The 15,000-nt window shown below is 39.8% G+C and overlaps 2 protein-coding genes across 5 annotated transcripts; one reads left to right on the forward strand and one right to left on the reverse strand.

The window, feature by feature from the left end:
- Positions 1-1,481: 1,481 nt before the first annotated feature.
- On the reverse strand, positions 1,482-4,479 carry LOC139624171 (Rieske domain-containing protein). 2 transcript variants are annotated; one of them, XM_071483041.1, is made up of 4 exons: positions 4,186-4,479; positions 2,850-3,074; positions 2,669-2,697; positions 1,482-2,432 (listed from the first exon to the last, which is right to left on the reverse strand). In XM_071483041.1, exons 2-4 carry the CDS (start codon positions 3,046-3,048, stop codon positions 2,142-2,144), a joined length of 519 nt encoding a protein of 172 aa, XP_071339142.1. In that variant the 5' UTR covers positions 3,049-3,074; positions 4,186-4,479; the 3' UTR covers positions 1,482-2,141. The 2 variants fall into 2 exon arrangements, with proteins under 2 accessions (XP_071339142.1, XP_071339141.1); XM_071483040.1 differs by having other exon boundaries at positions 2,669-2,703.
- Positions 4,480-4,615: 136 nt separating this feature from the next.
- On the forward strand, positions 4,616-14,550 carry LOC139624172 (kinesin-like protein KIF24). 3 transcript variants are annotated; one of them, XM_071483042.1, is made up of 15 exons: positions 4,617-5,228; positions 6,143-6,252; positions 6,344-7,234; positions 7,496-7,658; positions 7,938-8,035; positions 8,211-8,429; positions 8,701-8,788; positions 9,381-9,502; positions 9,656-9,761; positions 9,889-9,960; positions 10,132-10,241; positions 10,496-12,639; positions 12,718-13,183; positions 13,338-13,431; positions 13,562-14,550. In XM_071483042.1, exons 2-15 carry the CDS (start codon positions 6,194-6,196, stop codon positions 13,715-13,717), a joined length of 4,788 nt encoding a protein of 1,595 aa, XP_071339143.1. In that variant the 5' UTR covers positions 4,617-5,228; positions 6,143-6,193; the 3' UTR covers positions 13,718-14,550. The 3 variants fall into 3 exon arrangements, with proteins under 3 accessions (XP_071339147.1, XP_071339143.1, XP_071339144.1); XM_071483043.1 differs by lacking the exon at positions 4,617-5,228 and adding an exon at positions 5,246-5,992; XM_071483046.1 differs by lacking the exon at positions 6,143-6,252 and having other exon boundaries at positions 4,616-5,228.
- The last annotated feature ends 450 nt before the right edge of the window (positions 14,551-15,000 follow it).

Below are 15,000 nucleotides of genomic sequence, written 5' to 3' on the forward strand. Positions count from 1 at the left end.
TAGATATTAAAATGAATGCACAACTAAGCAGCTACGGTTACTGACATTTTATCACGTTGCATTTATTTCAGGATCATGACGCTGAAATTCTTTTAATTTTACCTCACTACCAACGTTTTTGTAGGCAACACTGGCATGTACAGTAACTGTCACTGTTTCATTTTACATCAATATTAAGTTTGTGATGGCAGCTGCAGTTGAAATGTTGCCATTTTAACAGGAAATTTGATGTTTAACAGCCAAACTTAGCAGCTAATGTTACTGCCTTTCTGTTATTATGCAAATGTCTGAACGCAAGATGGATCCAGACAGGTCAAGGATAACCCAAAGAGTTTGTCAGCTGTGAATGACAATGACTGAATGCGTAACTCATTGTGTTCATAGTACACCAAATAACCCAGAATGATGAACCAGCATAATCAACCCAACTATGTGTTAAAAGAAACAACTCAGCACTTCTTTGAGTTTAACTTTCTGGGCAAGTATGCTACCTATAACATGGTGAGTGGCGTGGAATGAGAGTGGTTTAGTTGATATCTGTTGAAGTTCAAGTATCCGCTTGTACACAGTATATGTTAATGGTTCAAGAGCACTCCTCAATCAGGTTTCATTAATGGCACTCTGCTCCCTGTTCCACCCCAACTCCTCCCGTGCACATGTTCTGTCTCATTCTCTACAGATTCTCATTCCTATCCAGAAGGTCTAACAACAGACCATATGTGTTTTCATCCAGTCTCATTTAAATACAAATAATAAATTATAATAATAAATACAAATGTGATGTTGAACAGTAACACTCTCTAAGTGACTATACTGCAAGAGTAAACTTTTTTTTGTTTTGTTTTGTTTTTTTTATTATAGTCACAACATAAATATTAAAAAATATATATACAAGTATGCTTTGGTTGGATTAAAATCTCACAAGCATTCAGAAAATCAATGGCTTGCAAAACTCCAAATTCTTTATTTTCCCCCAAAATCTATCCAACAGGTTCATATTTGTGCTCTCTACTGTCAACTAGTGGACATGTAGACAAACACGCCACATTCAATCAATATGTTAAGTATTGTATATAATTTACATTTTTTCTCATTAAGTAGTAGCCTACAAAAAACGGATTTTAATGTCACCTTAAATAGTATTTCTTAATCCCAATTCAATCAATATTATTTCTTAACCTCAATTCATAGGTAGGTTGATTGGGGCATTATTTTTCTCTTAAAATGAGTCCCATGGATTTATCCTCAGAAATTGATAAAGTGGTAGTATTCAATTTTAAACGTTTTAAAATTGGTGTGTGAACAGTATTTTTTTGTCATCTTAATTGATAAAAAAAATTGACATGTTAAGACAGTATTTTCTATGGCCTTAACGTATTAATGCGGATGCCAAACTAGATGTTTTGGACCGATACAGTACAGTGTTTCCCTCTGAAAGATAGTGTAAGACAAGTTTTAGGTAAAAAACGGAAGCACTCAAGTGAAGTACAAAATTGTTTTATGTATAGTACTTAACTAAATGTACTTAGAAGAGGTCAAGTCAGAGACTGAAACACCTGTGTGGTTGTACAGGGCCTTTAAAGGGCAGTAACTGTGTTTTGTTTTAGTCCTATACCAATTATATAGACAAAAATAACTAACTGTAGCTGCAGCTATGTTTTTTCTCCAATATCAATTAATCTGCTGATTATTTTTCCACATCATACACATCCCACATTGATACATTGTTAAAATTTTGTTCAGTGTTAGGGTCAGTTCACCAGTGCCTAAAGTAACACCTTGTTTGTTTTTTCTGAACCAACAGCATCAAATCCAGGAAATTACTACAAAGTCTGATCATTTTATCTACTAGACAGGAGAAACTATATATATAAAATAATCAGAAATAATTTCTACCAAAAGTAAATAGTATATTTTAAAATTATTTAATCATTATAATCCCAATATTTTGTAGCAAAACAAAAAGTTCTTGAATGAAGTCATAAATGCCAGACATTTATACATTAAATATTTACTGAATTAAACAATACACATCCCGCATATCCTCCTCTTGAAGCTTTTAATGTTTCCTTGTAAAACAAAGCTTCCAAAATTGTCCTTGAAGCATGCTTTGTATATTCAACGAATCCTTGCCTTGCTAGCTATTTCTTGATCTTGGGTTCTGGCTGGGCCTTGAGTAAGACAGTTCTGTATTTCTCAGTCTGGTAGACATCTGAGTCAATGGCCTCGGTGGAGTTGTTCAGTGTCACGTATACATCCCCGTTGACCTCAGTGACCTTGTGGATCCTCTGTTTGACACCCTTGGAGCACCAATGAGTTCTCAGGGGTTTGGCTGTAGGATCGTCCACAGCTTGGTAAAGCCCTTCCCCTTCTGCCAGTGTGATCTTGTACTTGTGCCAAGGACATATGATGCACATCCGCCCATTAAACTCCTAATGATGAAGGTGATTAGACGACAGCTGCAGTGGCAGTCTCACAAGAGAACTTGGTATTTATCAGCTATTTGATACACAAGAAAAACCCCGAACAAAAGTTTTTAACCAACTGACAAAAAAGGATTATAGGTATTAGGACTCATGCATAAGTATTTAGAGTGACTGTATGTCAATTTTTTTTTTTTTTTTAGTAAATTAATTTGAATAGTCAGTGAAAGTAATAGGCAACTCACCTCAATGTCTCCATACTGTAATGCACCACCTGAATCTGACAATAGAAAAACATGTGATCAGCCATTGCAGAGACTATCGTCATACTTAAAAACTCACATTTGAAAACACATTAGGAATGTCAAAAATTGTGGCTTTATGCATTACGTTAACACAAATAACACCCACACACTCAAAGCTTACGGTAGCAGCGCATGTCCATTGCATGAAGCTGTCCCTGGTGGTACAGGACCAGTACGTCTCTGCATCCATTCACCAGTTTGGTCACGCGCCCTGCTTTGACAATGTCCTCCTTCTTCCCAATGAAGTGTGAGTCAGAAGGAGGTGAGGAAGAGGAAGAGGAGGAGGAAGAAGTCTGAGAAGTCTCCTCTTCAGAGGACATGTTGATCACTTCTTACCACAAGTTTCCTGTTAATTAATGATATTATAGTTTAAAAGCAATTTTATGTTTTACAACATATTAATTGCAAATAAATTAATGGTGATGAATACTGGTGTTTGTAGACCTTTAATTAATTCACACACCTGTAGATGGCTCCAACAGACATAAATAAAACATAACACAGACTGTGTTAATCCAAAAAAGTCTCACTCTTGCTCATTTCCACCAACTTCCTGATTATCAACCATCCATCCATCATCTATACTGCTGGGTCACGGGGGACTGGAGCCAATCTCAGCTGACATTGAGCGAGGGTGGGGTACACCCTGGACAGGTCGCCAGTCTATCACAGGGCTGACATATAGAGACAAACAGCCATCCACACTCACATACACACCTATGGGCAACTCAGAGTTACCTAACGTGCATGTCTTTGGACTGTGGGAAGACGCCAGAGTATTAAGAGAACAAAGTGATTAAAATGTCCCCAAGGCATACAGTTAAGTATCTGCTAAGTCAGACATTTTCTCCCACAATCGATCATGTTATACATGTTGTGTCACTCTACCAAACTAAGCTGCAGACCTGTGAAACCTGTTGCTTATACATTGATGTTCCAGATGCCTCAGGACCTTTCATTTTTTCTGCTTTTACATTTGGTGCATACACCTGAACATTTCTGAAGGGACATTTTACAAATTGCATCTCTTAATTTAACCAAAATGTGAGTGACTGAGCCAAAGAGAGAGAGAGAGGGGGTTGGGGGGTCTGTTTCATGTAGCCCACATAGTTTCTCACTAATAGTCTGGATTAATTCAGACTGCATGGGAAGCACATACCTGCTTTCTTCATGAACACTGCTTATACTCCCTTAACCTACGTTATCTCTCCTCGATCAACATGTTTCCCTTTACACATCTTGGCACAGAAAGCTGGTATTTTTGCAAGTTAAACAGATTATGAGGGGGGGGGGGGGGGGGGGGGGCTAAAGGGTGGCACATAATTCTGCACAATCTGACAATCAAGACCAAAACAGAAGGCACAAACAGAAGATAACCATGGGCTATTCATGAAGCAGTTTCTCTTATGTTTAGCTCTTACTCTTAACTGCTCAGTCTAAATACTAAATGAACTCACCCTTTAATGTAGCCTGGTTACATCTCTGACTGGTCTGGTAGCACGGCTACAGGTTGCTGAAGATGCCAGTTTGGTTACACATTCTGGGCGGGACATGAAACTTTATCGCTGAAATTACACACACGAATGCGCTAATGCTTTATCAGGCCTTCTACATTCATTTGGACATTTGTCAAATTAAAACTCAACTTCGTCAGCGTTTCAAGAAAGCCTGTTCCGATAAGTTTGACCCATATACAGTCTATGGTTTGAACGAGTGTAAATGTTGTGTGTTACATCCAAAGTTGTCCCCAGTGAAACACAGGCTGAAGGAAATTCCATGGTCTGTTCCCCCTCTACGGCTTACTGTATTTTATTTTTCTTTAATTGCGGGCAGAGAATATGCCAAGTGTACACAAAGTATGCGTGTATTCGCTGTTACGATATATAAAATTAATTTAAGGTATATAATATATAGCTTGTCAGTATATAGTATAATGGATTGTGGTAGGTACACTTTATAATAATATATGGCTGTAGATTGTGTAAAATAACCCAAGTAATAACAATAATAATTCCCGTGTCTCACCATTCATAAACATAGATCTATCAGTGGTCTATTTGTCAGCTCTCCATACAGCATGTAAAGCCAGTGGGGCAAAAGTCTAATGGGGTTAGTGTGAGATGGCTTTTTGTCTTAGTAGGTTTGTTGGTGGGCATTAAGCCCTCTGAGGGATTATCTTGGTCTTTTATGCTGATCAGAGCGTAATTTGACCGGCTGTCCTTCTTGAATTCCGTGCTCAGCTCTTATTAAATGTCTTAATTTCTGCTGTTCGTGGGTTTGCTAGTTACGACAGGAGTGTGTGAACTAACAGCGGGAAACCGTTTTCGTCGTTATGGTGACCCACTGTGTACGGAAATGGTGATACTACTCAAGCGAGCAACTTTGTGAAAAATTAATGAATTTTGTCATTTCAATTTGCTCCTTCAGAGAAACCGTCACCGATCATTCAGTTGCTATTTGATGATAAAAAAAGAAAAAGAAAAAATCTGCTGTGCATCTGGTAAGTTTTCTGTTGATTTTTGCCTTTTAGAAAATTTTTACAATTAGCCAATTCGCATACACAATACACAAAAAACTACTAGCTAAGCACAGTCATTTAATCACGTAACACTGTGTATTTTGATTTTGGCAGTCATTTAAAAACCCCAACTTCTTTATTTTGGAGTATACGTTCATTTTAGCAACACACTTGGAAAGGTGTCAACAACATAGTTCCTATTTACTTGATACTGTGCAGCCATTTCTACAATTAAGTTTGCCTTGGATTACTGTAACAGAGACACGACAGGGATTCATGACTGTGCCTCAGGCTGAAGAAAATATTGATCTAACACTTGCCCTTGTTCTGAATGACATGATTTGAAGCACTGGACTGTTTCATAAGCACAGTACTGCACAGCACCCTTACCTTGTGAATAGATATCAAGAGGGTCTCACCCAAGTGCCATATGGCAAGAATATTACAGCTGCAGAAGCCAGAGAAGCAACAGTTGCTTGCCTGTGTCTGCTATATATATCATATTTGCTATGATACAAAAATATGTGACATGACTGCAGTGTGTTGCCCTGGCTCCATCCTGACCAAGTGTCAAATTTCAGCATCATACCAGTGTCCTGTGCTTTGCTTACCACCACGACAGAAGCAGTGTGGTAGTAATGACACAGTGACCGACCATTGGCCATCAGTCTCTGACAGAAATCACTGAGGGAGGGATACCAGAAAGGACACACTGTCTTGGAAAAAGTGGTGTGGCTGCAGTAGAGGTGTTGTGTTGTGTGAATTTTGTAGTTGTTTTGAGTTTTTTTTCTGTGTAAGATTAGCCTGCCATCATAGAATTACGTCACTTTTTGCATGCCTTTGCTTTTTGTGATCAACTGATGGAAAGACTTAACCGAGATGTCTGCCGTTCTCAGGGTAGGTGCAGTGAAATACAAGAAAAACAAAAAGAAAAGGAGGGGGAGGAAATGACATTTGGCCTGGATGAGTGTCTGAGAGCATTTGGGCTACAGCATCACTATGCTAGGTAAGCGCACTCACCCACAGGATGTCCAAACTCACAGTTACTGTGTCTTCTCCTCTGACTACTTGTCCCCCTCTGTCTTATGTCATTTCAGGTTTACCTCCATGGGAGTTCATCATGCAGCCCACCTTTCAGCTTTGACCATGGAGGACTATCCCATCCTGGGGATCCGCACTATGGAGGACAGGACTCGACTCTTTCATCTTGTACAAATGGTCAAAACTCTTGACTTGGAGGGTCTTGGATGCGAAGATGGTTATGATTATGATGATTATGGCGCTGATGGTGGTAATGAAAGCTATGCTGTAGGGGATAGTAGTTTTATTTATGATGGCCATGAAGATCCTGATGAAGATGTATATGATGATGAGGATGAGAAGGGTGGTGCTGTGAATAAGCTAAATTCAGCCACTTTTGCCAGACCATCACGTGTTTGCAGACGGCTTGATTTCAGTTGTGAAACCTTTGATCATCATCAGAAGCTACCTTCTCGTCCAGTAGGCTCCGTTCATGCCTGTGCAAGTCATAATAGAAATGATGGGCAAGTCCAGAGCAAAGGGTCAGCCACACCTCTGCAGCTTAAACTTGACAGTGGAAGTGCTGTGGTATATGGTTACAAAGGGAACCACAACCACAGGACAGATGTCCATAGTTGTCCATCCAATCGTCACACGGGAGGAAACACCAAGCCACATATTACAGGAGGAACTGCCATGTACTCTCACACCAGATTATCACCAAAGTTCGTCTCATTCCACAAACAAAAACCTAGGCCTGCAACAGCAGCATCAAAGAGGTTTGACAACAAACCAGGTGGGCACAAAGACAAGAAAAGAATCTCTAAGACAGAAAAACTTAATGAAGAAATTGGCAATTATGAGGCTTCTGGACGCATGGCAAAGCCAACGCCTGTATATGAATCAAAAAGAACAGCTGGCTACAACTATGGACTACCACAGAGTTCCCCTCCTGCTTCAAACAAAAAGTGAGTGACAGTGGTTTGTATTGTCCTCACTGCTTACTCCCTACTTACACATTATTATTTTAAGACAGATACAGTATATTAAATACAGTAAGTGGAGAGAGGTTTCCTAGAAATGCACAACTCTTTAATAATTTGCATACTTTATGTGATCATATCTCTTTGTATTATGAAATTTGTGCGTTTGCACATGAGCATTGTTTCATTTGGATCATTCTAATTTTGACTGTGATCGACATGTGTATGTGTGTGTGTGTGTACCAGGCAAGAAGGACAGCAGCGTATTAGCGTGTGTGTGAGGAAAAGACCTCTGACACATGCAGAGAGCAGGAGAGGAGAAGCAGATGTTGTGACAACTTCAGGTGGAGAGTGTGTGATTGTCCATGAAAGCAAAGAAGCTGTGGATCTCACACAATACATACTACAGGTAGATGTCCAGAGAGGAGACAATGACAAATCACTATTTTGTCTGACAGTGTTTTTTTTTCATGTATCTATACTGTAACTAAAGATTGTCCTTCATTTGTAAGTCACTTTTTCAGTCACTGCCAAATGAGTAAATGTAAATGAAAATGATAGAAATGTCTCCAGCTAAACACATACTATTAAACTGTGACAATGTTCAATATGGTGTTTTGTTATAAAATTCTGGAAATGTAAGGCTGGATATTTACTTTAAGGCTGCCATGCTGTTTTGTCCTTTCAGCACAGGTTCTACTTTGACAAGGTTTTTGGAGAGGAGAGCTCCAATGAGGAGGTGTATCAAAGAACAGCATATCCTCTGGTGCAACACATGCTCAGTGGGTAGGTTAGCAATGATGCAGTGGTACTTGGAGTTGTGTATGCTGTCACCCTACATTCCTTTCTACCCAAATGTGCTAAAGTCACTTTTGGGGTTTGAAATACATGCTTTTAGACATTTTTGTGTTTCTATGAATCTGTTCTTAACTATCTATATTTGTATTGTGTGCATCCATAGAGGCAAGGCCACCTGCTTTGCATATGGCCAGACAGGTGCAGGGAAGACTCACACCATGTTGGGTTCATCCCCCAGGACACCAGGGTTGTATGCACTTGCAGCCCAGGACATTTTTGCTCACCTGTCCACAACATACACTTACTCACCCCTGCTGGTGTATGTCAGTTTCTTTGAGATTTACTGTGGACAGCTGTATGACCTGCTAGACCGCAGGAAAAGGTGTGTTTGTTTGAGTGTTTGTGTTTTATTATAATAAAAAAACAAAACTTGATCAGTTATGCATGTTATGTTATGCAGTTATGTATATTATTTTAAAATTACAACTTCTGTCCTCAGGGTTTCCAAGGAATCATTTATTTTTGGTAGCATCCCCATCAAACAGAACCAGGCTGTCTTCTTGTTAATATATGGATTCATGTCAAAAACTATTTTATTTTTACTCTATTTCTTCTCCCTCTTAATCTTTCTTTTTTCTTTCTTCTGTTTGTAGGTTATTTGCCAGAGAGGATGGAGAGAAGGTGGTTCACATTGCAGGGCTGCTTAATGTCAGGGTGGACTCAGTCAGCTCACTGCTGGAGGTTCACACCTTTCTTTAAAGTTGCCTCATGTCCATGTTGTGTTGTCCAGAGCTGGTGTTCTGAATAGTACTCCTTCCTTTAAAACACATTAATATGAATACTACGGTTTCAAAATCAGCGATTTATCAAGAAAAATTAAATTTCATGGGTGACTGTCTTGTTTCCCAAATTCATGATAGAAGAATTAATTTAAATTTTTATTTCTAAGTTTTAATTGCATTTCAACTGATTTTGATGATGATGTTATAAAAACCTTGACAGTTGTATCTTATTTCTTTATGTCTCATTTTGTTGACACAAGAAACACTCAATATTAGTTCTTAGTGTATTTCGCAGAGTGCAACAGTAAATATAAATACTTTCAAGTCCAATATTGACTATATCTAGCATCTCACATTGGATGATTCTGTGATTCCATCCTCACAGATGCACCAACAGCCACCAACTGTATTTATTAAATACATGAAATGTTACTCAGGAAGAAAAATGATATGAATTTTTTTGTTTTGTTTGATGTAGTGACTACAAAAATCCCTTTTAATATCTCAATCTCTCCCTTTTTTGCCTCCTTCCTCCTGTTGCCCTTACAAAGGTGATTTCACAGGGAACAGAGGAGCGCACACAGGGGATGAGTGGAGTGAATCCACTCTCATCTCGATCTCATGCCTTGCTTCAGATTCAGCTTAGAGGTCCAAACCAACAGTTAGCTGGCAGGTGAGTGACAACATCCATTATGTTCCATTGTATGTCATGTTTTCTTCTTAAGCACTAATAGAGATATTGTGTAGTAGATCAAATAAGCCCATTAATACTGATGTAAAATAACCGAACTAAAAAATATGTATGTGTTTGTGTGTGTCTCTGTAGAATGTGGTTTGTGGACCTGGCAGGAAGTGAGAGGGCATCAGATACCAAAGAACCAGACAGGCAGAGTCGTATGGAGGGAGCTGAGATCAACCAGAGTCTGTTGGCTGTAAGATACACACACACACACACACACACACACATGCTCACAAACTCAGAGATCCCACATGAAGTCAAAGATATTTGTGAATGTATGGTGGAATTTTACATAGCTTCTCATTTGTTTTCTCTCTCAGCTTAAAGAATGTATTCGGTCCCTTGATCAAGAGCAATCGCACACACCCTTCAGACAAAGCAAACTTACTCAGGTAGTAAGAGTTAAGTTACTAGTTTTTATGGAACCATTTTCAATATTTCTGTTATGAGTATTAATGATACAAGTGTGTGCAAATATCCTGGGTGATTATTTATTTATTTCCCTAGTTCAATCAATAAACTCCTCTTTGTTTTCATATTGGATTACTTTGCTCTGATTCTAGGTTTTGAAAGACTCATTTGTTGGTGACTCAATGACATGCATGATTGCCAACATTTCACCTGGTCACTCAGCAACTGAACACACACTGAATACACTGAGATATGCTGATCGGTAAGTGTTTTGTGTGTGTGTGTGTGTGTTGTGTGTGTATTTGTTGATAGGTGTAGAGGGAGGAATTGGATATTAGTTTCTGAAAAGAAAAAATATTAATTGTTAATATTTAATTATATGAATCAGGTAGTGGTGGTTTTAAATAAGATGATTCTGTTTTAATTTTGATCCTTTTCCATTGTTGTATCCAGGGCTATAGTGGCATTAATCAGTGACTGCTACTTCTGATGTTATGTCTACTTCATTTTTCATAGGGTGAAAGAATTGAGGGGACAAGGAGGACTGAGAGGAGGAAGAAGAGGCAAAACAATACCCTCCCCTAAACATAACCTATCCAACAGCAACAGCAGCAGTGTTAGCAGTGTTGGCACCAGAGGGAAAAGTCCCCCTAAAAAGCAGAAGTTAGGGAGACAAAGAGAGGGTTTTAGTCCCACAATACTTAACACAAGGTTGCCCACAGGGAACACAGTTCTCTGCTCCACACCCAAGAGCAGCAGATGGGAAGCAGAAACAAGTGCAAGGCACAGAAAAGGGATTGGACTTGAACACATTACACCAGTTAGAGGTTGGCTGGGAATGGGTGATAAGAGGCATGGGAGGGAGGGAGCAGCTGAAAGAAAAGACAGAAGAGAAAATGAAAGTTATAGAAGAACTAACAGTCACTCCATTAGGGACCAAAATGCCAGGGCGGGGCAGGTGTTGGGATGGTCAGCAGATGAGCAGCTTAATTCGTGGGGGGAGCAAGAATCTTTAACTCATCAGGAATCTGGAATCTGCCATAGAGAAAAAGAGAACCAGCATCACACTGTGAAAGGGGGGAGAGAGGAGAAAAGAAGATGGATACAGCAGCAAAGACAAGTGGAAAGCAGTGGAGACGCGTGTAGTGAAGTAGAAAGACTAAGGGAAAGAGAATTGAAAAAGGTTGATGAAAGGGATAAGGAGAAGCAGAGGCATTTGAGACGGTATCACCAGCAGCTGCAGCAGTTTATGCCCTCATCAGCTTTTTCATCTGTCAATCTCCTCTCACCTTCTGCAGGTTCATCTTTCTCTTCCTCTTGTCAGGCCTCTTGCTCTCCCTCTGTCTCTGCATCTAACTCTCCTTCTCTCCGACACTCTTCCCATTTCTCAGCTTCTGGCCTTGTTTGTCTAGAAGAGGTTTTAGATATGTACAAAGCCGGGATTGAGGTTAGGGCTGAGGGTAACAGAGGACAGTTGCCTTTTCCCAGTGGTGAGATGCGCTTTCAAATTGAAACCCCTCCAAACTCCAGTAACAATAATGATAAAGATCCCCATGGTGACTCTGGTGGTGTTGGTGAAGACTTGAGGCTATCCTGGGAAGGAACAGAGGCAAAATTTGAACAAGACAGAGGTGAAAGTGATAAGAGGAGGTCAATGGGGGCCACAGGCGAAGCAAGAGTAAGGAAAGAAGATTGGGCACCAGCTGGGATGGAGGGGGAAGAGAGGAGGTGGGCCTGGATGGCGACAACAGAGACAGAGCAAACAGATAGGATGACAGGTGCTATTCTGACTAATGTAGTGGCACAAATGTCTTGTGGTTGTCATTTAGACGACAGAGGACAAGTGGGTGAGGAAAGACTGGATTCCTCAGATGTCCCAGCTGATGGAGTGTGGCGTACTGAGGAGGAAGGAGGAGCTGACAGTTTCAGTTTAGTGTCCACCCACAGCAACAATGACAGTAACAGCCTCTTGAACAACCCCCCTTTTGGTTCACCCAATCAACGAGCTCCAGCAGAACGACCACTCTCCCCAGCCTGTGAACATATCGATGCATTCCTGACGCCAAACAAACTAAGTGGTCACCCTCGGGATTCACAACAAACCAGGTGCACCTCCAACATCCTGCCTCTACCACTGCAAAATACCAAATTTTCTAATTCCCAGTCAACCACAGTACCTCACTCTACTTCCATCACACAGACTGGATATATGATACCTACTGAGGCCCTTAACAAACTACCTGAAAATGCAGCTTGTACTCAGGTACACAAACATCCAGAAGTGAAAGCCAAGATGATGGGTTTACCTCAAGATGAGACTTATGCAGATTCTCTTAGCTACATCACTAACCCCCTCAGCATCTCCTTGCTTAAGGTGGACCAACAGGTTGCTACAGCGTCCTTCCTTCAAGGTGAACAGAACACCACCTCAGTCTGTGTGCTTGAGAATGAAAGGGGAGAAGATAACAGAACGGTAGAGGGAAAAGAACATCACACATGTGCAGGGATGGCAGGGAAAGTTGTAGAGGAAGAAAACAAAGAATTTCATCCATCTCTTTTGAAGACCCACTGCCCTCCCACCTTTGAGACCATGACAGCTGTTAATCACACAGAGCGAGGAAAAGGCATGTGTTGTGCCACATATGAGCACCATGGAATAGGTAAGTGTGAGTTCTCTGAGTATGTGCACTAACTAGTGCTTAGAAATTTGTATGTGAACAAATTTTTATCTTGTCCAGGTGGGACAAAACCTCCCATTCCTGAAGTTGTGCTGGTCTCTCTTCAAGATCAAGAGAATAGTCAGAAACCCCAAGCCAGGCCAATCCTTGACAACAACACCCCTGCGACCCCACATAAACCCTCTACTTGTGCTTCTATGCAAACTTCTGTCTTGCATTCCATCTCACCCCTTGTCCAGCACTCTAGGAACACTGATTCATCGAGGTCAATCTCAAATGGTGCCGCACAAATGCCAACAGAATATACATACAACATCCACAACAAGCCTGTCTCTTCCATTTCAACCCTACAGTCAGAAAGTGTCTTTGGCCAGTGTCGCACAGTACATTCAAATCATTCAAGCACCTCAAACAACTCACTCCAACCAAACAGCCGTGCAGAGTCAAATGGTCAAGAAAGCACAAGCAATCAGCAAATTAGACCCATAATCCATCTGTCTGCCTCGGAAGACTTGGATCATGCCCAGTAAGTAACAGAATTCTCACTATTTTGTTCAGTGAAAAAGAAAGAACTGAAAATCTTGTTCACACATGTTAATCCAACAGACATAATAATGTAATGAGGGTTATTAGTTTGAATAAAATATTTCTGTCTCTTTTCTAATTCAATCCAATTTTAGGTGGAGTGTTGTCCAGGCCCACTGGGCACAGCTAGAAGAGATGGAAGATTTATGTCATAAAGAAGGGACGCTTCTGTGCCAGCAGCCTGATATGGTCAGAATAAATCAAACCCACAATTGTTAGCTAAATTGTTATGTCCTCCCTCGTCGTTTTTATAATATGTACATTTTAAAGTGACTACACACTTTTGTCTATCCTCACAGTTTGTCTCTCTGTCTTACAGACATTTGGGGAATATGTCAACAAGCTGGGAGAGATCATGGAGAGAAAGGCTTTGTGTCTCTACAGCATGAGAGCTCAGCTGCAGCCATTCCTGAAGCCCAGTTATTTCAACCAACTGCACAACCAAGGAGAAGATAATAAAAATCCAGTTGCTTGAATTAACAATTATTATATTATAATATAATAATTCCATTTGATGTGTAGCCTATACACAGAACAAAGGCAAGTTATGCAAGGCTGTTTTAGTGTTTATAAATGCATAATACATTTTTCACTGACAAGACTAAATACAGCGTGAGGCAAATACATCATGAGTTATTTTGGTAATTTTATAAATGTTTGAAAGGGTTAAGAGTTCACTGGACAATGTACAAGTATCAGAAGTGTGTGATGATATGTGTTACATGAGGGTTCTCAAGGGGAAACCTACCGAGACATATTTTCCCATGGAGGCAGACCATAATATATTGTATGTATTAGAATCAGTAAGGTGAAAGTATGTGTGTGTGTATGTGTGTGTGTGCGTGTGTGTGTATATGTTTTGATTTTTTTTTTGCGTTCAGGTGTGGGGTTATTTTTTTCTCTTTTTACTCGTCCTCAGTGCTATTTACATGTTGACTCAGATGCACGTAGTATTTAATGAAATTCATACATTTTTAATTCTTACAATAATAATTTGTTGGGTACCGGTACATCTTAAGATAAATATTTATTACACTATTGTGGATACTTGAATGACAGATATTTATAAATGAAGTTATTTAATAGGTGATATTTATGTACTGTATGCTGTATCTTTTAATTTAAGCTAAAGGGTTGTACTTTTCCAAGTCCAGTCTTGGTTCACCCTCTCCCTGTATCAGACTGATGACTTTTCTTCAGTTTTGGTCTTGCTGTTTTTTTCTTTGTCATGAAAACCAAAGGAAAATAGTAACATGATCATTTTGAGACATGGATTTGGTATTGGACTTAATCAAGGCTTTCAGTTTACCTGGTTTGTGTTTTAATTTGTTCTTCACCCACACCAACACAAGACTGTACGTGCCCGGACAAAGACCAGCCCAGCCTGAGTAGGCATGCTTGACTAATCTCTAAAATGGTGATACACTGAGACAAAGGTGTAAGACTAAATGGGCTGTTTAATTGGCAGGTGGCAAACTGTTTTCTAGTATTTCATTTGCCTCATTGAGGCTACTTGGTTTTTAAAACACAGTTCTAAGGATTTAAGAATGAATACAATTTGCATGACGATCAGATGATGTGTTCTGTGTTGTGAAATATTTATTTCAGGCAGTACCTGATGAATATTTTCTGAGTGGGACAGTGCGCATGTTTCCCCGATTCTATTTGCCTATTCAAACTGACATCTTTTTTTATTATGAAAATGTATATACCTAACAAAGAGCATAGGTGGGAGTGAACACCATTAGAAGAGAAAGC

The sequence above is a fragment of the Trachinotus anak genome, unplaced genomic scaffold (assembly GCF_046630095.1).
Source record: "Trachinotus anak isolate AG129_WGS33_773 ecotype Australia unplaced genomic scaffold, CSIRO_AGI_Tana_v1 ptg000008l, whole genome shotgun sequence".
NCBI lineage: Eukaryota > Metazoa > Chordata > Actinopteri > Carangiformes > Carangidae > Trachinotus > Trachinotus anak.